The sequence below is a fragment of the Mus musculus genome, chromosome 6 (genome assembly GCF_000001635.26).
Source record: "Mus musculus strain C57BL/6J chromosome 6, GRCm38.p6 C57BL/6J".
Taxonomy (NCBI): domain Eukaryota; kingdom Metazoa; phylum Chordata; class Mammalia; order Rodentia; family Muridae; genus Mus; species Mus musculus.
Window position 1 is genome coordinate 99,613,827 of NC_000072.6, and position 27,675 is coordinate 99,641,501.

General features: G+C 45.3%; 1 protein-coding gene across 4 annotated transcripts in view; it reads right to left on the reverse strand.

Annotated features, from left to right (window-relative positions):
- Positions 1-8,052: 8,052 nt before the first annotated feature.
- Eif4e3 (eukaryotic translation initiation factor 4E member 3) overlaps positions 8,053-27,675 on the reverse strand; it is a 70,995-nt gene continuing 51,372 nt past the window's right edge. For 2 of the 4 annotated variants that reach the window (XM_030255549.1, XM_030255548.1), the window contains exons 4-8: positions 26,790-26,884; positions 25,337-25,397; positions 22,283-22,349; positions 18,431-18,586; positions 11,292-13,227 (exon numbers count right to left, since the gene is read on the reverse strand). In XM_030255549.1, coding sequence (XP_030111409.1) covers positions 13,181-13,227; positions 18,431-18,586; positions 22,283-22,349; positions 25,337-25,397; positions 26,790-26,815 — 357 coding nt within the window. In that variant the 5' untranslated portion in view covers positions 26,816-26,884 and the 3' untranslated portion in view covers positions 11,292-13,180. Of the gene's footprint in view, positions 13,228-18,430; positions 18,587-22,282; positions 22,350-25,336; positions 25,398-26,789; positions 26,885-27,675 lie in introns of all 4 variants that reach the window. The other 2 variants (XM_030255550.1, NM_025829.4) reach the window with 2 other exon arrangements.

Genomic DNA, 27,675 nt, shown 5'->3' on the forward strand with positions numbered 1-27,675 from the left:
ATCTCAGAGGAGCCTGGGGAAACTGTGGTTCTTCTGTTCAGTACCAACCAACATCTGTGAATAAGCAGGAGTGTGACCAAGGCCCGGGAACCATATACCCAGGACTTCCCTGACCACACTGATATAACACAGGGGCCATGGCAGAAGACATAGGAAAACCCAGGCTCCCTACATTGTAAGAAGTGACGGGGATGCAGAACAGGCTTGTTGTGGGAGGTTCTTGGCTCTCCCCAGGGTCTCCCTAAGGGCACACAGGTGGAGATCCAGGCCAGGGCTCCTGGAGAGACCACGGAGCTGGATGGCCAAAACACAGAGCACACATGTCAGAGAACTAGGCAAGATGGTGCTGGAGGAGTTAGTTCACAGGGCGAGGGAGGCAGAACTCTGTGTATTTTGCTCTTTGTTTGAATCTAAAACACAGCTTTAAGTTATTAAGTATGCTGGAATAGCACAAACATTTTGGGCACTGCTAGCAGGAGCAGAAAGATACTTGGGGAAAGATGTTCAAGATAAATGTCAGGAATGAGAAGTGTCAGGTCCTTGTGACTTCACTGCCTCCTTCAGAGTCCTCAACAATCCCTGGGGGAACCCCTGTGGTCCTGGCTTGTGTCTGCAGCTGGCAATGGTTTGGCTGCCCTCAAGTCGGTCCTATATAACGGGAACCCACTGTTATATAGACTTGTGCATTCTACCTGCTCATTAAAGGGAACATTTATAGAACCTTACTGAGGTGTGCTATGAAGGTAGAAACCCCTCTTTTAACTCTTTTGGGGGAAAGGGCATAAAGCACCCCCAGAACAGTCAGGGGACCATATTCTGCGCAGCAGCAATTCTTCTAAATATAGAACACAGAGCCATCACACAGGAGGCAAGAGATGTCCTTGGATGCTCCACAGAACAGGCGGATGACAAAGCTGCTAAGAGGGTTTTGCGCAGAAATCCTGTGCTCCCCGATTTAGCAGAAGGCTCCCTCTGCTCCCTCACGTGAGTGGGCTGCGAAGCAGACCTGCAGTGGTTGCATTGTGAAGCTTGCCACTTCACCTTGTCCCAGGCCTGCCTTCACAGGTACATAAATAATTCCCTGGACTCCAGGAGTTTCTTTTTTTAACCCCCATGGAAGTAAATTTACTTATCCAAACTCGAGCTATCTCTAACATTTGCCAGATCTCCCGGGCCGATTTTTTTTTCTTTTTTTAAATTCATCTTCACGGGCAGGAACATAAAAGGGGGCGATCCATAAACATTTCAGATGCTTAATATACTGCTTCCTCTAGGTTGCTCGAAGCGGAAACGTAGCTCTTGAGACAAGGTGGGCATCTCTCAAAGTCATCAGGAGGGCTCGCCGTGCACTTGGCCACAGCTGAAATGTGTTTTAATAAGGCTCCTCTCCTTTACAAGCCCCTCTGCCTTTCAGCCTCCTCCCTCGGCCCAGGCAGGGAGGAAGATGGCTCTCAGATATCCTTTTGTTTCTCTAATCGGAGCCAGAAGGGCCGTATTGACTTTCGGCCCGTGGGGAGTTGTAGCTCTTTAGTACCTATCTCATCCAAGAAATCAAGTTTGATTAATTTGTCATCAAGCAAAATGTGTGATCCGCTCAGAGCCAAGCCTTTGAAGAGGAAGGATGCAGTTGGGCTGGAAGCCCAGGTCAGGAGGCGAATCAGCGTTGGTGTCCCATGGAATAAGCGCATCTAGGCACAAGGGCATGCTCCTGCTAACAATGCTGCTTTTAACCGTTTCTCCAAAAGCATTTCCGAGTAGGTTCCTCCCTGGCAAAGGCTCCCTATTGTTGTCTTTGTTAAAGTGATCAGAGCTACAGGGCAAGGAAGTCCTAGTGAATGTTGAGCCACTCCACAAAGCACTGGGATGGTAGGGTGTGGCCTCCTGCCAATCTTAAAAGCCTGTGAGAGAGGGAGAGCTATAGGGTTGAGCTGAGAATATGGAAGGGGTCTCTGGCTGGGTCACGGGGCAGAGGCTCATTTACGATGCTCTGGTCTTGTTAACCTGCACTTAGTGGAGTGCCTGATTTGCTGGCAAGGCACAAGACAGTGGCCCTGAGCTATTTAAGCCTTAGACTTAGTGTCACATTTCTTGTGCAGATGCTATGCATGGTTTAGAAGGAGTTACACGGCCTTTAAAAATTACAGAGTTAGCCATCGTGAGACATTCCACAATGTAAGAACCCCGAAGTTAACATGCTGGTGCATGGGCCTTTTATGACTGTTACTCCTCAGGTATATACATAAAGACCTAGTGAATTAGGGAGCAAAAGTCAGGGGGCTTGCTTAGCTTTTAAAGAGATCTGGGAAGTGGCAACAAATTACAAACAGCCTTTGTGGTTACTGACCCCAGTGTCTAAACTGTATTAGAGGATTTTAGAATAATAATGAACCTAGAGGAGACACTCAGCTTTAGAAAGCTAAGGATATTTTGAATTGAAAACCAAAGCAAATTTTGCTTCTGACAGCATTCAAACATTTCAGTGAGTCTGTACTAAGTCAGGTCTGTGGAACGCAAAGATATCTGAGTTAATTTCTTCCTCTCCTTAGGGTCTAGTGGCTTTTTTGTTTGTTTTTTGTTTTTCAAGACCAGGGTTTCTCTGTGTAGCTCTGGCTGTCCTGGAACTCACTCTGCAGACCAGGCTGGCCTTGAACGCAGAGATCCACCTACCTCTGCCTCCTGAATACTGGGAGTTAAAGGCATGTGCCGCCACCACCTAGCTTGTGGGTCTATTTTCATGCCATTTCTCACATGTCTAAGTTCTAAGCTCCGTGGAGCAGACAGGACTCGCTGTTTATGTTTACATCTTCTGGTCCTAGCACAGTGCAGCTGGGCAGCAATCACTTGATGAGGGAATGAGTCAATATAGCATACAGAAATGTGCCACAGTAATGCCATGTCAGATGTCCCTTCCGCTGTCAGGGACTAAGACGGATGCATGTGGGAGCCTGGGGGTAGATGACTCAGTCGGCGAGATGCTTGCTGTGCATGCTTTCAGACCTCAGTTCAGTCTCCCCGACACACAGTAAAAAGCAACGTGGAGTAGTAGTACGTGTTGGGACACAGCAACTGGCAGGCTCATGGGGGCTCAGTGGCTAGCCTTGTGGACCAGGGAAGGATCCTATCTCAAAAGGAGCCTCGACGTGCACATACATGCATCCCCACACATACATATACAATGACAGGAATAATAATAACCTTATACATATACATATACAATGACAGGAATAATAACCTTCACACGATCCAAAGAACCCTCACGACTGTCCAGCAGTTACCTCACAGTTATATCCTTGGGGGCCTATAATTCACAGTGGAACACAAGGGACTTACATTTCACCAAGAATTTGTTCAGCTTAGAAGACATTTATACACCAACCTTCCTCTGCATATCCCCCAAGAAATGCCAATAATATTATTGAAAAACAATTAATTGCCAAGTTCACTTATATTTTAAACTCCCTCATGGCAAATCAACTTGGAAAGCAGATTCACAGAATCCACCAAAGGGGACAATTGGTTTTTTTCCCTGAATGGTACGAGTTGGTACACAGATCAGTACAGAAGCAGAGCACAGGTTTGGCTAGAAAACTGCCAGCAAAGACTCTCTGGTATCCTAACCAGGTGAGCAGGGTCAGCACCTCAAGTGTCAAGAGAGCAAGTGTCCTTGTATCAGCCATTGGGGACAGACTCAGAGAAGCGCCTTCTGCTAATTCCTAACAAGAGCTGAGTCCCAGCTGCATCCCCCTGTGCTATTTGTTTCTAAGCAGCTGACTTCTCCCTCCTAAGGATGAGGATGCAGTGACTCAGAGCTGTTGAGTAACTCACTCTAGGCACCAGCTAACAGGATTTCAACCCAACAATTAAGCTCCCTGACTGTTCACAATCAAGGTCAAGTTGTGCATCCCAGGTGGGTTCCATTCAGAGTCTCCTACAATCAATCACTCTCCTGCCTTAACAGGACAAACTGCTAAAATTATAATCAGGACTCCGGTACTCTGGTCAAGAAACCAAGTCATGGCATCTCTGTTCTTCTTTCTAGTCTCTGAGAGAAGCACTCACAAACAAAAACAGCTAAAGGTCACCAGTAAGCAGAGGAAGAGCTGTGCCTGATCCATCTGGGCTGGGATAATCCAGTGCTGGCCGTGAATATGTTTAAGGGCCTCCACACTACGGCAGTAATTCTTTTTCACCTGCCATCCACAGCAGTCAAACGTGTGATTCTTGTACATTCTTCTGGGAAGAGTGTTAGGCATGTGCGCCTACAGATTGGGCACTCAATAAGTGAGACAGAAAAGCAAGCTTCAAATGGAAGTGTTTTTAATTCCCCGTTAAAACCTTGAGAAAATAAGCAAGTGCGGAGAGGGGGCCGGGGATGGAAACTATTTTCAAGACTGATCTGCTCACAGGATCTGCTGCAAAAGCAGGTGGGAAAATGGATACTTTTGGGGGGGAGGGTGGTGGATGAGGCATCAAAGTGAAAGCTGGGACTCTGGCTTTCAGGCAGGAGGTTTGGGGATCCAGTTGTGACCCTTCCACAAGCTGCCTGTGCGACTTTAAGCAGACAGTCACTCCATGTCTCTGGGCCATTGCCTCATCTGTAATGTGAATATTTTGGATGAGGCCAGCAACTCTTCCATTATATTAAAGCTACAGATTTAAAAAGGAGGAGGAGGAAGAACAGCAGGAACAGGAGCAGGGGCAGGAGCAGAGGCAGGAGCAGGGGCAGGGGGAGGGGCAGGGGCAGGGGCAGGGGCAGGGGCAGGGGGAGGGGCAGGGGGAGGGGGAGGGCAAGGGCGAGGGGAAGGGCAAGGGCAAGGGGAAGAAGAAGAGGAAGAGGAAGAGGAAGAGGAAGAGGAAGAGGAAGAGGAAGAAGAAGAAGGACAACAAAAAGAAGAAGAAGAAGAAGAAGAAGAAGAAGAAGAAGAAGAAGAAGAAGAAGAAGAAGGACAACAAGAAGAAGGACAAGAAGAAGAAGAAGAAGAAGAAGAAGAAGAAGAAGAAGAAGAAGAAGAAGAAGAAGTAGAAGTAGTAGTAGTAGTAGTAGTAGTAGTAGTAGTAGTGAGGCCATAAGGAATCTCAAACTTCTTGCCCTTTGGAATCTTCAATGTTCTTCAAGGTCCTGGCTCTAGAACAGGCTAGAGCCACAGTAACTTGGGAGAGTCATGAAGATGGACTCCCCCTGTCTGACCTTGGGCAAGGTCCTCACCTGTCTTAACCTTCACTCCCACATACGAAAACTGGGAGTGATAATAAGGGGACACCACCTATGTGCTTCAATGGCATGCCAGTGCCCATGAGTAAATACTCTTGCTGCCACTCTACGTTCATGAGCACATGAACACAGCCATAGCTATAGCCAAAGCACGCTGAACTTTGCCCAGACATTGACTCGTAGGGGCAGCCAGGGCTTACAAGACACAAGCAGAATTTTGTGTGCATTGTCAAAAAGAATGCCATAGAGTCAACCTCCTAGAAGTTGCTCTTTGAAGCCCATAAATCTCTGCTAGCATTTTTTACCCTATTATGCTGTGGGTTTTATTTTATTTTTTTTTTATTTGTACTTTTTTTTTTTTTAGAAGAAGACACATTTTTAAACAGCAGCATCTTGTCTTTTGTGATTGAGGTACTTTGGGGATATAGCTTCTAGAGGGAGGCCACCTTCACCCCCATCATTCCTCGGTATGAAAGGAGGATCAAGTTAAACCTTGCTCCGGGTCCAAACTTTACAGAATCCTGTAGGCGCAGTAAAACAAATGGTTTCAGTTCCCTGAGCTGCACAGGAAATTGGGGAGTAGGAGCCCTGTCCACATCCTCGCCATGGGGAGGGAGGGGTACAGAGTCAGCCACGGCATCTGTACAAACTGTGCAGAGTTCAACACGCTTACGGTTAGAGAGGCTTATGATTTATGCTTGCTAGTTAAATATGCTTATGATTTAAACTTATTTTCTCTGGCAAGGAATAAGCTAGTCAGCACCGTGGCCTAGGCAGATGATGGGAAATAGAAATATATTTCAATGATATATATATTTGAACTTGCTGAGCCTTGTAAAAAGCTACTGTTTTCTTTTCTTCCTCTAACAAAAGACCTATCAGCTTGTAGGATTCCAGAAATTTTTTTAAGTTTTTTTTTTTAGTGCCTTCACTAGTGAAGGCACTTAAAAGTTTCTTTTGTCTTCTTTTCCTAACAGTAATCATCACACAGAAAGAGTCACCGAGGAAGAAAAGGTATATGCACACAGTCTTGGCCCCCTGAGAGCTCCCTGTATGTGAGGTGGCAAGGCAGAACTTCTAACCAAACAACAAACAGCAAGTTCCCAAAAGTGCCCACTAGACGATAAAGCGACAGAACCTGCTCCGTCACTGCGAGCAGACTCCAGCGTGAGGAGGCACTAGGAGATTTCACAGCCTCAATGTTATGCCCTGCCTGCCTCTCGCAGATTTCATGAAATTTGCTGTGTTAAAATGAATTGGGCTTCACGTACATAAGCTTGAACTGCCTGCTTGTAAGTGAGACAGGAAACTGTAGGGATGAATGGAAGACACATCAGTTTTCTGGAGTTTCTGTTTGTTCTTAAGGGATATGTTATGCAAGCGGAAAGGAAGAATCGGTGCATTTTGCTTGGTGAGGTGGGAAAACTTTAGGTAAACTTTGGCACCCAAAGAGAAAGAAAAGTAATGGACTTAATGTACTTAAGCAGTTCTAAATAAAAGGTTAAAAAAAGAATTTGAATATGCAAAATGTTTTCCACGGGGCCAAAACGAGTCCTATAGCAACTGCATTTATTCCATAAATCAGAAACGAGAAGTCACATAGAACCCGCTACCCCCCCAGGCGCTGTGGAGGCACTCCACACATAGCAGAGCCGTTTGGTAGGAAGTTGGGCTGTGCCTTGTGCAGGATTATGACAACCACCACACACACACACACACACACACACACACACACACACACACGCAGAGAGAGAGAGAGAGAGAGAGATGTAATTAAGATAAAGATAATAAAACTGCATGAGATTTTAACCCCAGAAGATGAAAGTTTTTTGTTTGTTTGTTTGTTTGAAGTCACAAGAACCCAAGTCCTGAGAAGGAATTAGTGGCAACAGATGAGCAAAGACCTCAAAGCCGAGTCTTGAGAGACGGTAACTCTTAAGCACACTCTACTTTTTTTTTTTCTTGAAAAAAGAAGGAATGCAATAAAGTCATAGCAATGGAGTCCCAGATGCAAGAGCAGCAAAGACTCTGGGATGAATAAACATTGTACCAAACATATAAATCACTACATTTTTGAGTGAGAAGAATACAGGCTTGACTTACCTTACCGCTGCAAAAGGCTGGAATAAAAATTACTGGCTTATAGAAGCAACGTTCACATGTATCTGTACATCAAACACACAGAGATATAAAATCAAAAAATAACTAGAGCAGAAAAAGTTTTTCAGTCTGACCTTAAAAATACTGAGCAAATCACTCGATGAGACCAGATCAAAAGGAAGGGCATTACACCAGCTTGTAGCCAGATGTGAAGGGGTCCCAGACTGCACAGGGCACAGATGGTATAATATGGGGTGGCGGAAGGTGGGGGAGGAACTACACACACACCAGAAACATGAGGCAGGCAAACCTGGTTTGGCTTACACAGGTAAGACAGCTTGAAAGAATGAATCACTTTCAAGCCACTGATAAGATTTTAAACGTGAGACAAATGTTGCTAGATGCCTCCAGCTGAAGTGTGTGAGAGGAGTTTCCATTTGAAATTCTCTTGTGTGCTAATTCAAAGAGGGAAAAATGCTCCCGGAGGATACACGTGAGGTCATGGTGACTTAGTGTAAATGAATACCAAGGACCCAGCACCAACAGTGCTTAAGGACACATACAGTGGTTGAAAACCTGGTTACCTGATTAGAGTCTGAGAAATCTGAAGGGAATTCAATACACACTCCCAAAACAATATCGCTTAAGACTAGCAAGCTTGCACGTGTGTTAAAAACGTATCCAAAGTCTTCAATAGTCCTCATTTAATATATGGGGTGATAAAATTACAGTCTATTTTATCCTTTTACAGTTTTAATAAATGTAATAAATTGCTTTTTTTTTGCATGTAACAATAGATACACTAATTTCCCATCAGAAATTCGGAAGCATTGATTTTAGAGTCATTTCCGTAACACAAAGTTGCCAGTTTAACAAATCCCAAATAAACACTTCTTCCCAAACAGATGTTCAAAGAAAAAAAAATCCAACTTTAATGTTCAAAGGTAAAATTGGAAATGTTGTGTTTCATCAAATGAATCAACCAAAACAATAACATATAACACACATTCCTATAACCCCATGATTTCAGAAGGACACAGAGCATAGAATATCCAAAGGTCAGTTTATTGGATATTCTAATAAGCACATCTGACACACACAGATACAATGAGACTATAAATTTCAGCAGCAATGATGGACAAAACGTACTGACTTCACGATGACCTCTGCCTCCCATCCACATGCTCTGGGGAGCGCCTATCTGATTCCTTTTTAACACTTGTATGTATTAAAGACTCCCTCCAGTTTAGTAACAGCTTGGCTAAGCTACGTTTAGAAAGTGACAATTAATTTTAGTGGGAACTCATTCCCAGGCTACTTTGATAGTCCTCCGAACAGTTTTGCGGTATTTTACATGCGCTTTTATAGCTCTGTAACATTCATTTAATCTTGTTCAATGATGCTGAACCCCAGATGCCATAAGACATTATAGAAAAGTAGTTACTGCACATATGGAGTAGCTACTTTTTTCTGAACATTAATTTTTCTTCTCTTAACAGGCTAGAATGTTATTTAGAAAAGAGAAGAACCACGGCTCTATCACTGTGTTCCTAGCTATAACGTTCTTATTTTTATCTTCCCTTTGAGTAGTGATTTTTTTTTAGGACTGTTGGTGTGATAACCCTGCTATCAGGGTATCTTGGAGAGCTTGGGTGGGTGTCCTCACCGGTAGTATGCAGAAGTTGGATATAATTGCAGGTTCTCAAAGTCTTAAGGCCTCAAGGCCTTCATTAGAGTTATAGGGTGCTAGCTCACAATGCAGACGCCCAAAGCTGCAGGGGGCAGCCAGGGAACATGCTTGATAAGCTAGGGCCACAGTGGTCCTTCTGCCCACTAAGCAGTCAAGACACACTGCCGGATGATCTCAAAGGTCCCTTCCACTCTCAAATTCTGTGTCCTTGGGATCTCTTTAAAATTGAGAGTCTTGTCAGCACCATGAAGGATGAAGACTTCTGGCCTCAGCAGATTAATGAAAGAATTCTTCATGATCATTCATATGCAAAATAAAAACAAACGGAAATGCTAACCTCCAGTCTCTAGTCAGATGGTTAAGGAATCGGTTTAGGGTTTTTCTTGAGGCGGGGACCCACCTAACTGCCCTATCTGCTCATTTCTAAAGCATTTTTCTGTTTGTTCTCTGTTCCCCCTTTTATACTCTGTGAGTCTTCCAAACTCTGAAGAGTAAGCTAAAGTGATACAGAAACCACGTAAGGCACTCCTCTTTCCTTTCGCAGGGGAGGGGAAGGGCAAATTTGCATTCTTAAAGGCATTCTATATCTATCGAAAAAGAAAGGAACCCTAATAGTTCATCATTAGCCATGCTAATCAGATATTGATAAAACATTTCCCTATACTCTTATGTGGGTTTTTTTCCCCCTATCTATCAGTACTTAAAAAGCCAAGAGCAGGCTGGGAGCTGAGATTTTTAAAAGTGTGTCTACAGCATTCTGTCTGTGATTTGTTTCTATTAGGCATATGAGAATTCAATGTCTATCGCTAAATATGATTTGTATGCTCTCTAAAGAAAGTTTTGTAAAGCCCTAGAGCAGCAGGCAGCAAGCTCTTAAAATATTCCCCCCGCCCCTCCCCCCCCCCACAGGAGCGCTGGTTCAGAACTGTCAGCTGGAGGGCAGCGCCACCATGTGATCATTGCAAATGCTGTCAGCTTTGTGTGCATAGGAAAGTTGGAATTCGTGGGGAGTGGAGCATCTGTCACACTACAGTGGTCTCTAGACCCCAAATCTAATGCCATTCAGTCAGTAGAGGGAGTGAGGACAAGCAGCTGGTGTCACGAGGACATCTGAGCATGCGCTGTAATGTTAGCCAGAGTGGGTCAGAGGCTCAGTGCTGACCAGGATGACCTGCAGGGAAGGACAGGCAGACAGATGCCACTGTCTTCCTGACACAGAAGCCTGTGTAGATCACAAGTCACAGACTTTGATGCCCAGCTCTCCTGATGGCTAGATCTCTATCCTTCAACCAGAGACAAGTTCAGTCAAGGCTCAGCTGCTATACAGTATATTGTGTCTACTGAATGCAATTAGCATCTAAAGTTCTTTCTGATGGCCAAGTTTTATAACTGTATTTACAGTGCAGGCATATTAAAGCAAAGAATGGGGGGGCGCTAAGGACAGTCTAGTAAACTTAACCTTACGGTTTCTCAGAGTCTTGTTTTCCTTCTTGTGCTCGTTCTCTGTCAAGGGGACCATGAATTAAATTACAGCATTGCAGGTTTGCTAGGTCAGTTCAGAAAGAGGAGATGGCTAGGGAGAAAAGAAAATCTTAAAAACTTTCAGAAAGTGCTCACAAAAGTCACGTCACAGAAATACTTCAGGGGCAGGTCTTTCGTGGCTCCTAGTTGTCCTGATTCAGGGGTGGATCTCTCCCAATGTAGGCAAGAGCCTATACTGTAGCAATCAAGGGGATCGTAGGACAGAGAAGAAAACACACTGGCTTCAGCCTGATTCCTGGCTCACCTCACAGACTTACAGGAGAAGGATGCAAGCCCCTTGGTTTCTGTGTAGCATTCTGCAGAATAGCCAGGGCTGCACCTGCAGGACTTGGCTGAAGGACCAAGATTCTACTGGGTTCTCCACTTGCCCCAGCAGCTGCCAAGATGGCTGAACTGCTCTGACTCTGAGTCATGTGCCCCAAATGTTGCCTCTATCTCCCAATCATCAGCTTCTGTCAGGAGGCAACGAAAGGCTTTAAACTGCTTAGGTCAGCTTAGTTCTCGGTCAATCATGACTAAATATTCAATCAAAACCATTTCCAGAGCAAAAGTTGACAAAATCTACTCAAAGTGATTCAGAGTCAGGTTCTGAACATTGGTCAGGTTAAATCCTTCTCGTGGTTAGCATTTCCCAAAGAGAAACAGGTGCACAAGTCCACTGGGACAAAAAACCAAAACCAAAACCAAACCAACTGCTTTGTGTGGTTGTCATGTTTTGTGTTCATAAACAATAGAAACTCGAAAGCATTAACATGAGCCTAACATTCCTATTTATTTTATTTTATTTTTACTTCAAAAGCTACATACACGCAAAATTTGAACATGTTATCACAAATGCTTTAAATAAAGTTCAAAAATAAAATTTTCTCAAAATTTATTTACTTATGGAAATATATATATGCATATGACAATTATAATATTGAAGTCAATTATATCCTTTGTGCTAATCTGTCAGAAAAAAATACTTATATTATAAAAAGGAATTGTGTCTACAGTAAGTTTTAAAGTCCTTGAGTTATAGTTTTAAAACAAGTTTAGAAACTGTTCAGAGAAATGCACGTCATTGAGACAAGAAGGATCCGAGCCCCTCATGAGTGAAACCGTGGAGGGACTTAAGGTTGGGAAAGAAGCGCCTCTTACGCTCTGACCACTAATTAATTTGGCTTCCTGTTTAGCAATGCAAGTGGAGGCCCCTGACTTTTTATAAACAGATGCTACCGAGAGCCATCTGAAATATCTGAATGGGAATTTTATTTACAAATGCATGTGGAAGGCTTAGTGTAACCCCACCTCTCCTTCCCACAGTGCAAGGGGAATTAAAAATTCGCCCTTTTGAGAAGAACAGAAGCTGCACACTGGCCCATGGATCTGACCCAAGCCCGCAGGGGAGAAGCCCTTTCTGAAGGAAAATGACCAGGGGTGGGGCAAAGATGAGAGGGAACCGGGGAACATCTGGGAGGAGCTGGGAGGCTCTGAAAGGTTTTCTTCTACTGAAGGCAGTATTTCTTTGGTACTATAATCCAATATCGAATAACACAGTCCACAGGAATGAGATGCACTCAAGGGCAGCTGTGTGAGTGGCTAGGTGCTTCCTGTAAGTGCACAGATGAGGGGAAAGACGCCTCTGCAGGAAGGCCATCGGTTTTCAGAAAGGACACGTGACAGGGGCAGGAAAGCCGGCTCACTTAACAAAAGATGTGAGAATTGGTTTGGGTAAACATGCTGCAACATGGAAGAAGCTCTACTCCCCACAATTAATACACATCGCCTCCTCTATAAATCAGAAATAGAAGGTTTCCTCTCAGGACAAATCATTGGGTCTTTTGTTGAAAGGGTCAGATATGGTGGGGAGGGGGAATTCTGGTTAGAAATACTTACACTGTAGGCCCCCAAAACCTAGAGTTTGATTTGGAGCCTGACACCCAATTGTGATTAAAGTTTTCATTTTAGGCAAACCAACAATTTATTTTCCTTATACTGCTTTTTAAAGGGGTTTTAAGATGTGTGTGCTATCAATTGAGTGTGCTTTCTACGGAACACACACACAAAAGAAACAATGCCCAGCTCACAATATGCAGGGAAGTGTCACAACAATTTATCAGAAAAAGGGTTTTGCTAGGCTAGGCCTCCTCCTGGTGCCCTGTGGCTTCACAGGCAGTCCTGTGGCGGCTATGTTCCTTAACAAGGTACAGTAGAGTCACTGAAGGGGAAACCCAACTCTTATGCCTCAATGAAAGGGTGGGCAGAAAACAATAATTACCCTGAATAAGGAATCTTATGGGGAGGGGAAGAGTGCAAAAAAACCCAGAGAATTTGGAAAGCTTTAAGAAAGTCTTTCTTTCTTTTCTTTCTTTCTTTCTTTCTTTCTTTCTTTCTTTCTTTCTTTCTTTCTTTCTTTCTTTCTTTCTTCTCTCACTCTTTCTCTTTAAAGCAAGTGATACGATGGCAGAAACCCGCACCTTCTTCCCCAACCCCACCTGCCACTTTGAGTCCTAATGGCCCGGTTTGCAAGGACAGAAACCCACTCTAAATGGACCAGCATCGGGCTTCGGCAAGTCTTCTCTTCACTCTCCCTCCTGTTAAGACCGTTTCCAAAACCAATCAGCAAAGGACAAAGAATTCTTTACAGAGTGCAATTAGTGTTTTCCACGTCCACCTTCAAAAGCATGATGCTCTTCATGGGCTAAAGGACAGAAAAAAACAAAAAAGAAAAGAAGGAAAGAAAACTTTAAGCAAAGGCTGGGCCAACCCTCCTCTAGGCATCTCATTCAGCTTCCCCAGATGTTGGCTAGAACTCAAATACCTTTTTTTTTTTTCCTTTTTTTTTTTTCCAGTAACTTTTAGCTAAGGCGTGCATTTCCTGAGAAATGTAATAATGAAAATTAAAACAAGGAATAAACAAGCTGCGGGCTTGCTGCCTGTTTCTTCTTGCTGGGCCTGGGGCATGACTCATCCACCAAAACCTATGAGAGGAGAACGCCGGGCTCAAGGCAAACGCCAGGAGGAGAAGGAAGGGGCCCCACAAAAATGCATGGGAAGGAGGGGGACCTACGGCTGAAGACAGAGCCAGGCACAAGCCTACCTTCAAGAATAAAATGACACAAAACAAAACAGAACCACACAAGAGGGGGGTGGGAATTATATTACGCCCCCTGCTTCTCATCACCTTCCATAAAAATCAATGAATCTATTATTTTTCCCAACCCTCAGCCTACACCTCAGGGATTTTCATGGTTTGTCTTGTAGAATCACTAATTAGGAAATTGACTTTTAAAAAGTATGCTTTTCAAAGACTTAAACTTTTTAAACTGGGAGATGAGAAATGGGAGGCCCCGAGACACCCAATATTAGCTGTAACCCAAAGGGCCAAGTTTGACTGAGGGGTGTCTACCTGTCATTATGAAGCAAGGTGTGATATAGCCAGGGCTACTCAGTCCTAGTGCTTCTGCACACTCCTCCAGGCAATAAAGGGAGACACGGCTGAGTGCTCCACCTCCAGGAGTGCTCCACCTCCAGGAGTGCTCCACCTCCAGGAGTGCTCACCTCCATAGCTCCTCCTTCTCTTGTTTTTATACAGGCTACCAAGGGAACGGACAGCTGGCCTAGCTGTCCTTCCAGATCAGCTCAGGTAGCTGCTCCCGGCAGCAATTCATCTGGATAAACCACTGGGAGGGACATACTTTATAACTCCCAGGGCAACTAGGATGGGTGACCTAACCTCTGCCCAAGCATAACTGTACACGTCTCACAACTTCAAGTTTCTAACTGAGTTATTTAGCTTTTAAAATATTTTCATTATTTGGGTACATTTTTGCATGCGCAGGTATAGTTGCATGTGAAGGGGATAGTGTGGGACTGGAGGGAGGAAGGAAGGGAGGGGGAAGGGATGGAAGGAGGAAGGGAGGGAAGATGAGAGAACAGGGAGGGCAAAGAATCATTTTGGCTGCTATTCCTCAGATGCTATCCATCTTATGTTTTGGAGACAGGATCTCTCACTGACTTGGAACTTGCTAAAGGCTAGCCTGGCCAGCAAGCCCCAGAGATCCACCTGTCTCTACCTTCCCAGTGCTGGGATTATAAGTAGATACCAGCAAACTCAGCTTTCTGTATGTGTATGTGTGTCTGCATAAGCATGTGTATGTATGGTGTGCATGCTGTATGTATATGTATTTGAATATTACGTATGTGGCATGTACATACATGTGTAATGTGTGTGTGAATGTACGTGTGGATGCGATGTGTGTGTAGTATATGTGTATATCTGTGTGTGTAGTGTATATGTGTGTGTGTGTGTGTGTGTGTGTGTGGTTAGGTGTATGTATATGTGTGTGTATGTGATATTTGTGTGTGTATGTGTGTGGTAGTATCTTTATATACAGAGCTGTGGTATGTACATGTAGGTACTATAGTAGGTACTATACATGCACCGGATTATGCTGGTGCACATACCTATACCACATGACTAGAGGAAGGACACTGGGTGTCCTGCTTTGTCACTCTCTGACATATTCCTTTGGACAGGTTTTCTCACTGAACATTAAGGGCAGGATTAGGGCCAGAGAGCACTGGTGAGCCCCCTGCCTCTATCCACACAGTGCAGGGTTAGTGTGTGTGGCGATGCCCAGTTTTCCCCATGCTGGGATGTGAACTCGGGTCCTCACACTTCTATAGCAAGTGCTGCTGCTGAGCTATCTCTCCAGCCTCAGCTTCTTCTTTAAGGATTCATTTTTAAGTTACATGTCCTTGTGTGGGGGAAGGTACATGAGTGCAGGTGTCTGCAGAGGCCAGAACTGGGTGTCACAGCCCCTGCAGCTGGAGTTTCAAACAGTTGTAACCCATCTGTCCTGGGTGCTGGGAACTAAACTCAGGTCCTTTGTAAGAGCAGTACACAACCCTAACTGCTGAGCCCTCTCCTCTGGCCCTACCCCTTGCTATTTTTAAGTGTGGGTTCTGGGGATTGAACTCAGGTCCCCTTAAAGAGTTTACTCCTCAACTCTAATTCTTGTCTTTAAGAAAGATGTTTTAGGGAAGACACTAAATAAAACATAGACCGGTATTCAGTGAGCGATACTATGTTTCGGGGCCAATATAAGGAGCCATAGATGACAGCAATGCTGATTTGAAAATTATGAATTCAAAGACAGTGAAGATGCAAAGCTTTGTCTTATCTCGAGGTGTTCGGGGTCAGGACAGCCACTGCTGAAACCCAGAAGTGTCAGTGGTCAGAGCTTGACAGCAGGTGCACTGCAGCACTGTGGGGCCGTTTGGCATCCCTGGGGCAGCAATTAGAGGGCTGTTCCCAGATCCAAGAGCCAGCAGACTTTTTAGTAGTAATCCATGCAATTCCTGATTGCTGAAGAAGCTATAGAAAATGTGGGCTCAAATGAGGGCTTCCTTATGCTACCCAGCTGCTGACGGGTACTCACACTTAACACCGATACAATTTTCAAGTGCCACAAACACAGTTTTGCTTTTTCCCAATTATATGAAACTGTGGAGACTGCTCTCTGCTGCACCCACATGGCAGGACTCGGACAGGAGGAGAGAGGCTGGCTCACCTTCAGTTCTGGGCTCTCCCACCCTTACCCTCCATAGCGCTCACACCACATAACGAAAGGCCTTTGGCCTTCGGCTCTCCAAGGAACTTAATGGAACTATGGAGGGTGAGTGTATAAATTATGATTTTTCTCATTCAAATCATCTATCTTAATAGAAAAGAAATCACAGGAATGCCAATGCCTGCTGGAGGCCAGGGCTGGATAAACTGGGATTCATTTCCGTCATCTAGCCAGCTGGCTTCTACAGATTCCAGAGAGCCAGGATCCCCTAGCAAGACAAAGGTGGTATGAACTGGCCACTTCCAGCCTGGCTCACCCAGGGCTATCCCTCATCCTGGGAGCCAATTTCTGTCCAGATCACTTATACAACAGGTGCTGGCAACAGTGCCAAGTAAAGGACAGCCTGCTCCATGGCAAATAATACAGGGAATTCCAATTTTTTTTTTTATGTGCACAGCCTGAGCTTTTAAATGTTAATGTGTGTCATTAAAAAGCAGTTCTTTGCTTAGACCCGCAGCCAGTTCCTTCTGACTCACACAGCTGACAGTGCTAACTACCTGCAGGGTCTGTTCAGCTTTGATTCAGCTTGCCCGGGCGCAATTTCCTTTCTCCTTGCTTGGTGTCTTCCTAACCCCAATGCCTCTTTCCAGCCACCCCAACAGCTAAGCAGTGAACTGCCTGCCCCTGGTCGTTCTTAGGTGACTATGCCTTGGCCTTAAATTCAGGCCCTAATTATCTAGGAGGATACCACCGACTTTACGCTGAGCTGCTGACCAGTTCGCTACCTGTCGATTCACAGAACTGTAAAGCAGAAGGAACCTTGGAGATCATCAGAGACCAACCTTCTGGATACCCAGGTGAGGGAGGGCAAGCAGGGCATTGGTGACTGCTTATGGTTACTCTGTACAAGTACAGTAAAAGCCCAACGACCCCCCAACTGCTGTCTCCTCCTCTCAGTCAAGTGCTGGGCACACTCAAGTACCGGCCCGCTTGAACTTGATGCTAGCTCACGTTTCCTTGTGCAGTTTGTGCTGGTTATTTTTATGGACTGGAAACCAGAACACACATTGCTACCTGGGGTGAGCTAGAGCTGACGTGTCCCTAAGGAACAGGAATGGTACCCATGCGCCTGTTCTGCCTCCACCCTGCACAGCCAAGAGCAACGCTCCAGGATGCATTTTCTGTCTCTTTCATTTTAAACTTTCTATCATAATTCAGAGGATCAGTACCCCCTGAGTGCACAGAGTGAGGGATTCATCTCCCTGTGTGGATCCTGATTCGTTGATGTTGCCTACAGAACTCCTCCCAGGGAGGCCTGGGTGTCCATAGATGCTATAACACTAGGGTAATCATAAATTTTGAATTTTAGCCTCTCGACAAGGACCAAGACTAATGAGACAATGATGACTTATATTTCAGAGATTCTAAGATGCCTCTGCTCTGTCCCCTGCAAATCTCCAAAACTCTACAACCAACATATCATCCTGGTTTAACTGAAGACACTTGGCTGATTTTTTTTTCATTAAGTAATCAAATAATAAGGCATATTCTGCTCAAAAGCACCTTAGAGTCAATGAAATACAATAGTAAGAAAAAATGGGTTAGCGACTCCCAGAACAGTTGGGGACATAGACAACCCATCACAGATGTGCGTGGGGCTGTTAATCACTTCCTGTTACTCACTATATCAAACACTGGTTCTAACACGATAGGATGTTCTCATTATGAAAAAGATGAGTGTCTGTGAAGAGCACACAAAGGCGATGAACACACACCACAATGGAAACAATGGGTCCACACGCTGTTCACACCAAGAGTTGTGTGCACCGCTGCATGGGAACTCTTGGTGACTCTGCCACAGTCACAATGAGGAAGGGGGTAGCATTTCAGGAGAACTGTCACTCATCCCTGAGCCCCCCCCCATATGTTAGACATGGTAAATTCCTGTGTGGGAAGGATGCTCGACCATCTGCCTGCCAGCTCACTGGATGACTTTTCTCATTTGCTCTTATTATTACTCCCAACAGAATAGAATTGCCTCTGACAAATTTAAGTTCAGGTTCAACTATTTGAAATAATGAATACAACGTATAGTTGCTTTTCCAATTCATGCACTTAGGCAAGAACAAAAAAAAAAAATCTCATTTTAATTTCTGAAACTAAACTTGATTTTAAAAAGAAATACCCAAAGAGCGTTGTGTTGAACTGTGTGGTCTGTGTGAGTAGCGTCTCGGGTGGTCCTGCCTTCGCCTCACTCGCAATGTGCTTCTAGCTCTACAAGTCTGGCAGGAGAATCTCGAAAACAGCGAGTGGAAATGGAGCACTTACGTTTATAAAACACTGCTTTAAAAGCTATGTGGGGCAGGAGCTGGTGGATCTTCTCTAGCACAGTCGCTTCGCCCACTAGTGAGGCGTTGACATTCCACACCTGGACGACATCCTCTCGGTCCCGCACACTCACGCTGACTCCGATGATCTCGTCATCTGAGGGAAGAGGGGAAAAGGCAAGGGGTGGGTAAGCTGGCCTGATCACATCTATGCGCCCACCACTCTAGCTGTGAGTTACAGACAGGAAAGGGACCCGTGGTGAGTGACTGCTTCCGTGGGGGCTGCCGAGGGAAGCCAGTTCGGCACAAGCCACAAGAGCCGCAGCGCAGTTAGCCGGGGATTCAGTAATCAGTGTTCACGCCAAGTGAGTCTCCCAGATAAGGAAATTCTACCCTTTTTAACATGTTACCCAAAGCTTTCTGTCACTTTCTGACTCTGCTTGGATGAGACTTTTTTCTAAAATAGGTTGCATAATTCCCTGCCCTCTGAGAGCCAAGTAAACTCAGATGAACTATGTGCTTGAAGCCTGGCCCTCTCTGTTAAGAGCCAGTGAGACGTTCTGTGACGTCCTGCTAAGCTGCTGGATGCTTCGGGACTGTTGGCACGATCTGCTCCGAATCTCTCTGGAGCTAGACTGTGTCCAGTGGCTCCTCTGCTGTGTGCGTTGTCTGCTCCTTTCCTAGTTACTCTGCCCTCTGGTGCTTCCTTCTAGCCATCCCCCTTCTGAGTGTGTTGGACCAGGGGCTAAAGAGCTGGCAGCTACCCGTTAGCATGACAGGTGCACTGAGCATCTTCTGAGTGACGCTCTACTGTTAGCACCCAGCCAATGGTCCTTAGGGATCAACCTATACTGACTAACAGAGGCTTTGGGCAACACGGGCGCCCTTGAACGTGGCGGCTGGAGGATGAACCCACTGTACCCTCACGCTCCTGCGCAGCTGCCCTGTCCACACTAATTGGCAGCAAACTGACAGAAATTGAGCTTCTGACTCCAAGTTTTGCATGCTGATGACACAGTCAGGAAACAGAGACGTCTCTCCGTATCTGCGTACTCTGTGCCAATAAGCAGCATCCGAGGGAGAAGCATTAGCATTGCCAGTTAGGGATTTTATGTTAGCGGATACACGCTAATTTGCCATCGATCATAGGTTGAGCTGTTCATGCCATTGGTTCTTCTGCTTGTCTCCTGGACATTAGGAGACAAGTACAGGCATACCAAGTCTGCTGAGAGAAACCATTTTCTGTGAAATAATTCCCCTTTTTTTCCATTTCCCCCTTTCCTGCCTTCCTCTCTGCCTGTTTCCTTTATGAATTAATTTGATCAAGGCTATGGTGCATATTCTGACACCCTGTGAACATGTATAGAAGTGTTCAAAACCAGACGGAATTAGACTATGGTGTTCAAAGCTGGATTCGACCAACTTGGATGGCGCCTGACAAAGAAGAGAAAGAGGAGGGCAGGTTGGAGGGCAAAGGGCATTAATCTTGTGAAAAGGATGTGATGACTTTGTGACTTGTTGCCAGGCTTCACAGCAATAATGCAGGGACATTGCTATGCATGCGCCGCATCCAAACCCAAGATAAAACGAAAGCAAGGCTGCATCTACTTGTGGCATCGCTCATCTCACCATGGGGAGAGGAGATGATAAGTTTCATATAAAAGGACGATTATTATATTAAAGAAAGAGGTGATCAAGTGTTCCACTCTCAAGAAGGGCAGGCCATTGACCCAGTTTGCGGGGAGTCGTGAGTGCTCCCCAGTCCTGTCGGATGATCCTTTCATGCACTACTGGTAATGGGTGAGGTCAGCAGCAGACGCCAAACAGCGCCAACGGTCACTATTTCACTCTGGCTTGGCTTCCGGCAAGCAGGACAGGATGGGCCCTTTTGCACAGTGTGGTAAAAGATCTTAGGAGAAGGCAGGTATGTGATGAAATGCATAATGTTCCCATGGAGAAGCAGCCAGCCACACCTAGGCTGTGGCAGAGCCCTGGCAGCAGAAGACAGCGGGACCAGGAGTTTGAAGATGCTTTGTAAGTGAGGCTGAGAAAGATTAGCTGGTTGCCTCAAGTGACAGAGCTGGTTAATGGAAGCGCTGGAGGTTAATAGTCAACTCTCTTGTCAGCCACAGAAGAATTGGCCTTCTCTCTGCTCGATACTGGGTGTTATGACTATTCCGGGACTTCTGTGTTTAGAGCTACACACAGAGTGCACTTCGGGCTGGGCGATCTAAAGTTGTTAGCTTTTCTCCAGCAGAACAGAAGAGATCTGCACTTGTAAGCCCATTTCATATGAACACACACTTTGTTTGCAGTGAGTAAAAGCCGTGAGAACGGTGTTACAGAAAGTCAGAACAGGTGAGCACTTCCCCTACCCCGCTCCAGGCAGGTGAAGGTCAGAGGTCATGGGTGTCAGGGTGACAAAGGCTCTCAGAGACAGCCTAAGTCTGGGTGCCAGCTGATATACGCCAGTCCACAAAAAAACAATGCCAAATCAGCAAAAGAAAGCAGATAAAACTCTGAAGCAAAAGCAGCATAGAACAAAACAGAACAACAGAACAACAACAGAACAACAGAACAACAACAACAGAACAACAGAACAACAACAGAACAACAGAACAACAGAACAACAGAACAACAACAACCACAACCACACCCCACAGAACTTTAAGGGTATCCTCAGATGCTTTGGAGAGCCCCAGAAGAAAAGAGACCCTGACACAAGCAATGAGCCCTCTCTGAATGGTTCTGTGATAAACACGATGTAAACAAAAAGGGATCACAGAAGGGAAGAGGTGTGGGCTCGGCGGAGCTCATGGCTGGACCACAGAGTCCACGGTTCCAGCTCCAACACACACAGATCTCAGAGGGGCTCTCTGAAGGCTACTCAGCATGCCAAAGCCTTCTGCAGATGCAAGTCTCTTGTTTCAACCTCAGCAAGAACAGTGAGACATCGTAGTCATCTGAGTCGGCTGCTCTGTGTGCAGAGTCAGGAGAACAGGAGGAAGAGGATAAGCTGGGACGGATGAAGAAACCGTGCCTACTCACCCCATCCCACTAGGCATGGCAGGCACTGTCCCCCTCCCAAAGATGAGGCAGCTACAGAAAACCTACCACCAATGATGCTAGCTCACTGATAGAGATTTACCTTCTCCTTCTGCCTATTTATATTAGATGAATGGCTGCAACTGTTATGAGAGGAAATAATGTAGGCATACGTACGAACATACCTACACACACACACACACATTTATGTATGTTTTTATAGTTATAATATATAGCCACCCCTTGGTATTTATGCAAGATAAATTCTACATCCCTTCCATACCATGACTATTTAAGACCATTATATAAAATGCCATTTGCACATAATACTTATTTAGGTATTTATTTTGGAGCAGTTTGTTTTTGCACACCAGGTGAGCACTCTCTCACCGAGCTGTATTACCAAGCCAAACTTATTTTTGAGTCATCTCTTTTCTACTTATAATATTTAAAGCGAATGCTGTGCAAGTTGTTTGCATTGCATTGCTTCTTGAATAATGAGCGTGCGCATGTGTTTATTACAGGTACTGTTCATGCCTTCTACTGGTTTTTGATCTGTGAATCCATGGATACAGGATCTGAAGAAAGGAAGGGCTGACTGTACACACATATAAATATGCGCATGTGCTTATATACACGAATCTCACCCCAAACCCCAAGGCACAGAAACAAGTCTAAATTACATCACAGCTACAAAATCAATACCCTGCAGGCAAGCAGAAGGACCAGACATAAAATCAAAGGTCTGTGAATAACAAATATGAGCCCAGCATACCAGGGCGTGGGCAAAGGGCTGTGGCCTCCCTACCTGCTGCAGCACAGTCTGTGAACTGCTCTCCAATGGTCGCTAACAACAATTCTTTCCAAACTGTGGACTAAACGTAGGAGAGAATAAAAAGAAAAACAAGGAAATGTTTAGGCAGTTATCACCAGGTGCTAAAGAGACACCAGCTCCCCACCCCCAGTTGGAACCTCCAACTCATCAAAGTGAATACGTGCAATCATACACGGACAGGAACGCTGCAAGTGACTGTGCACAGACACATGCGACCCAGGGGCTTCACTGCTAGCGAAGCTCCCACGAATGCCAGAAGAGCTGGGGGGAGGGGGCAAGCCGTCAACTCACTTCATTTTCTGATGTCTTTTAACTCTCAAAGTGTACAAACCAACCCATTACATTTGAGTGCCATTAGTAAAATCCTTCTCTTTGTTTTTCCCCCTGCAGTTGATATGGTACTTAAAATGCTACCACTTAAGATGTTACTGCAGTCAAGAATGTTAAGAAACATTGTTATTTACTGAATGCCAGAGACTTGTAAAACTCCATTCACTGCTGACAGGTTATTTGCACTGAATGATAAATTTATGTACTATGGTGCACGCACAATTTCCCTGGAAGTGCATCCATTCTAGTCTGCCTCCTGCTGACGAGAAACACCAGAGCTCCTTCTATGAACAGGTACTAATGCTGTCAAGTGACGGGGATCCACTCGCAGGACACTGGAGGCTCGATGGCTCTCCTGGTTTCTCCCCCGGGAAAGGTCCAGGCTCCCCCTTGCCACAGTTCCTCCGCTTTCAGAGCTCAGTCTGAATCCTAAGGAGTTGCTCACTTTACTCTCTGTGACCTGAGCAGGCCATGAGCTGCCTCAACTTCCATCTGGGAGGGAGTAACCACACAACTGACCTCAGAGGGATGTTGCAAGCATAATGTTTGCCAGGAACTGCTTCACAGAGTGGCTGCAACGAGAGGGCTCAAGATTTAAGGCTGAGCCATAAATAGTGGCATGCATCCATATGCCAGGCGCTCAGTGCACATTAACTGTAACAATGCTTATTATTACATTCTAACGAGCTTGCAGCAGCTGCTTAAGGTTTTAGCCGAGGTGACGTGACAGCATTTAAATTGGGAGCTGAAGGTGACCCTGTACTCCTAGAAAGGCTCAAGTCTTCTTTCCTAGACCTTTCCTTCTCCCATCGGTCCAGCTTTGATCTTGAGCTCCCTTGGTGATGAAGCTGGGGTGGGAGAGGATAGCATGGCGGGGTGGGGTGGGGGGCTTCGGGCTTCTGTTGTGAATACAGGCAGAGCTCTGGCCTCCCAGAATTCTAATAGGAGGATAAGCCATGGAAACCCATGCACCTATCCAGACAAAAAGTGTGTCATTGGTGCCTGAATTTGGCCTTGTGAGCTGGCGAGGTGGGCCAGAACAAACTGCCTTGAGCAGTTTTCTCTGGGTGTGAGCACCACGGTGCCTGCCAGTGAGTTCCAAGTCTAGGGCGAGTAAAAAAGGCTCATAAATATACAAGGCTTCAGGGCTGCTCCCCATCACCCCCAAAATAAACCAGCATACAAGTGAAGTAACACACATGGGGTGGGGGAGCACTGTATCTTGCACTTCCTGTTTTCTGCTTGTTCTCTCTCAGCAGAGCAGAGAGGGTCACACACCTTGCCTGACTCCCATTCAGCTCTGCTGTTTTCCATGCTGGCAACGTTAATAACCAGATCTTTAGCCCTGACCAGTGAATCTGGTTGTAACTTGAAGTGTGTGCTCACAGGGAGATGACTCCTGCCCACGTGTGTAGCTTCCCAGAAGTATTTCAATTCTTTGACCATAATCAAGTGAAAGGAATCAGAAAAAAAAGTCCATTTTATTCTAAGGATTTGTATTACTTATGTATGGATTGGGGTGTGCATTTGTGTTTGAGTATGTGTGTGTTTGCATATGTGTGCAGGGGCACGTGGGAGCCAGAGATTGATCTCTGCTGTCCTCCTCAGTCACTTTTCCATCTTATTTTTTGAGAGTGAGAATCTCACTCTTTTCCCAGACAAGCTGGCTGGCAAGTCCCAAAGGCGTTCCCATCTCTGCCTCCCCAGCACTGGGTAACAGGTACTCACAGCCACACGAAGCTTTTCCACATGGCTCCTGGGGATTGGAACTCAAGTCCTTATGCTTCCGTGGCAAGCACTTTCCCAGACGAGCCATCTCCCCAGCCCCTATTTTTGTTATTTTACACAGGGTCTCACTGAATGGCACATTAAAACTTGAACTCATGATTCTCTGGCCTCTGTTTATACCTTCTGTTATCAGAGGGACATTACTTCCATGCCTAGACCATTTTGTCTATTCTTAAAGGAGTTTTGTCATTTCCCAGGGCTTAATGGATGTTCATTTTTCAGGCTAATGATTTACTCCTGAGAAATCTAGATTGCTGAGGCTTGCCCATCTCCATGAACCACAATGAATGGGGAACCCTTAAGTGTCCCCATTTTCCATTTCATGGTCCCATTGGTCTTTGGTCAGGAGGACAGAGTCCTTGGTGGGAAGTATCCTGCTCTTCTGTGGAAGATCAGTTTGCATGTGTTAGGCATGCCTGGGAGGAAATAGCCATCATGAAGCTCCCAATGGCTCTGCTCTAAACCTTGATGGCTATATGACACAGGATGTCTGTAGATTCACAATTATACATTTTCAGTCTTCCTTCCTTCCTTCCTTCCTTCCTTCCTTCCTTCCTTCCTTCCTTCCTTCCTTCCTTCCTTCCTTCCCTCCCTCCCTCCCCCCCCCTCTCTCTTTGAGACAAGGCTTCTCTGTGTTGCCCTGGCTATCCTGGAACTTTGAAGACCAAGTTGAACTTGAACTCAGGGATTTACCTGCCTCTGCCCCTCTCCTCACCACCCCGAGTGCTAGGGAGAAATGTGCGAGCCACAACACCTGGCTTTTTCAATGATACATGTTCAAGGTGATAGGATTAAGTGACCATCAGCAATGGCAGAAACGAACGTCTCCACCTAGGATTGCTCACTGAAGAACACAACACTCTCAAGCCCACGCCAGGCAGGTCTGGGAAGTTATCAGCAGAGACCTACCGTGCTGTCCTTGGGAACTTTCATCTTCCACACGCCACCCTTCGCATTACTCTCCTCCTCCCTACATCAAAGAACAACATTTAAAGTTGTGCTCCATGATGGAATATTTCTATTTCCATTTAACAATAGCTGGTGTGACAGAAAAAAAATAAAGGCGCACACGTGTTTATAAGTAAATGTCCCTCAGTTCTGTGATTATGAGCAGAGTCAGATGAATGTTAAAGGGAACGGAGATGAGAGAGGAGGCAACATGGAATTAGCTGTGATGCGGATGAATTGGGTGCAGGGTTACGAGGTCCTCATTCTCGAGGAAGTGGTACCCAGGGGCTCCCTGGCTCTCTGGGGATGGACAATTGGTGCAACTACTTTACAGGTATTCCAAAGTGTATTCATGATATTGTCTCATTTAATTTCCATGTAAACCTGGGGTCACAGACTTAACAGGTGTTTGTGTGGCAGACCAGGGTTTAACGGCCACTTCCTGCATGGAAGAGCATGCCAAGTTCCATGTAAGAGGGACTCAGGGAGGGCTGATTCCATATCCTAGCTGTGAAGACACACTACATTTAAAGATTCTAGGTTTGCTTATAGTTTCTTCTTCATCTCCATGGTTGGCCAGGGATGGAGAGCTGACCCATAGTGAGCCTGTGGTGGCTTGGAGAATCCCAACAACTGATAAGCTTGAAGGGTGTCAATTGCGGCTCACAGCTAGCAGGACTGGTGGTACAGGTCTGTCATCCCTGAAGCAGAGAATGGCAAGTTCAAGGCTTATCATGGCTACAAAATGAGTTCAAGGCCAGCTTGGGCAACTTTGTCAGACCTTATCTCAAAAAACAGGGTGTGTGTGGGGGGATGGGGGTGGGGGGCAGGGATGTGGATGAAGCTCAATGGTACGGTGCTTGCGCAGCACAGGGTGTAAGGCTTTAGGTTCAGTCTCCAGAGAGAGATCTGTCTTCGCAGGAATGGGAATGTCTGACTTAAAACCCAGCCAACAATGAGAAAGCTAAGGAAACATGAAGGAGAGTGTCAGAGTCCGGATGAAACCTGGAAAACCAGATGTGGGGGACACCAGCCGTACCTGCGGACTTCTCAGTTACAGGTTTCAACTGAACTCTACTTGGTTTTTGTTTAATTCAGGTTTCTACCATTCACTGAGCAATGAGCTGAGACAGAATCACATTCTCATTGTGAGTAAGTAACTGTGAAGGGTTAAATGATGTAAGGGTTTATTGGTATTAGAGGCTGAGCCTGGGCAAGCTAACTATCCAGTGCCCTCATACTATATCAAATAATTACAGCAGCTACGGGAGGCTCTTCTGAGCCTCTGGCCCTTGATGAGCAGGGCATGCTTGCTGTTAAGAGGCACACCATAGGCAAAATGAGTCCTCATGAGGGTCCCAGACATTTACATTTCCCTCCCACCTTTACCTCCAGGTGAACCATACACACTTACCAAAGTGGTCGCCTCTCTCCTCTCATTAAGTGATAACTACATCTCAAAGGCAGGCTGGTCACAGGAGGGATGTTATTGTATACACTCCAGAATATCTTAAAAAAACAAAACAGAGCAAAACACTTTAACAAACCCAGTATTGATTAACTATGCCAGGACACTATAAAATCAATGTGTTAAAGAAAAAAATTGATTCTCATTAATTCCTAGCTACTTGGAGTGGATTTTTCTCATTAGCTCTTCAAAATTCTTAATGCAGACCATGAAAACATTGCTCCTTCTAGACATTAGGCTAGGTTGCATATGTTAGAAAGCTGTTGTCATGAAAAAGTATTCTTAAGCATCATGTATATATATAAAACTAGAAAGGTAACAATGCACAAAGCCAGGACTGCGGTTAGTTGCTTTAGATTTATCTAATTTTATGTCGTAGGACTCTTTTGCTTGCATGCATGTATGTGCACCATGTCTATGCCTGGTGCCTTCAGAGGTCAGAAGGAGGTGTCAGATTACCTGCAACTGAAGTTATGAATGGTTGTGAGCCATCTTTCAGTTGCTGGGAACCAAACTTGGGTCCTCTTCAGGAGCAACAAATACTCTTAACAACTAACTGAGCCAGCTCTCCAGTCCCAAGGACTGGCATTAATAAAAAAAAAAACTGTTTTTCATGAGAAGTTTTTGTTAACTATGTAGATTTCAGTTGCTCCTGTCCCAAGAGAATGTGAGGTAGGTCTGTTAACCTAAAACCTTAATATTTATGGAGCCTAGGTCTTGTGTTTTGGAAGATTTGACTAGAAAGACTACAGAAAAAGCATGCTCTGTATTCTACATTTCAATATTATCTCATCTAAAAGCCCTAGTTGCTGGTTTGGAGAGATGGTTCAGT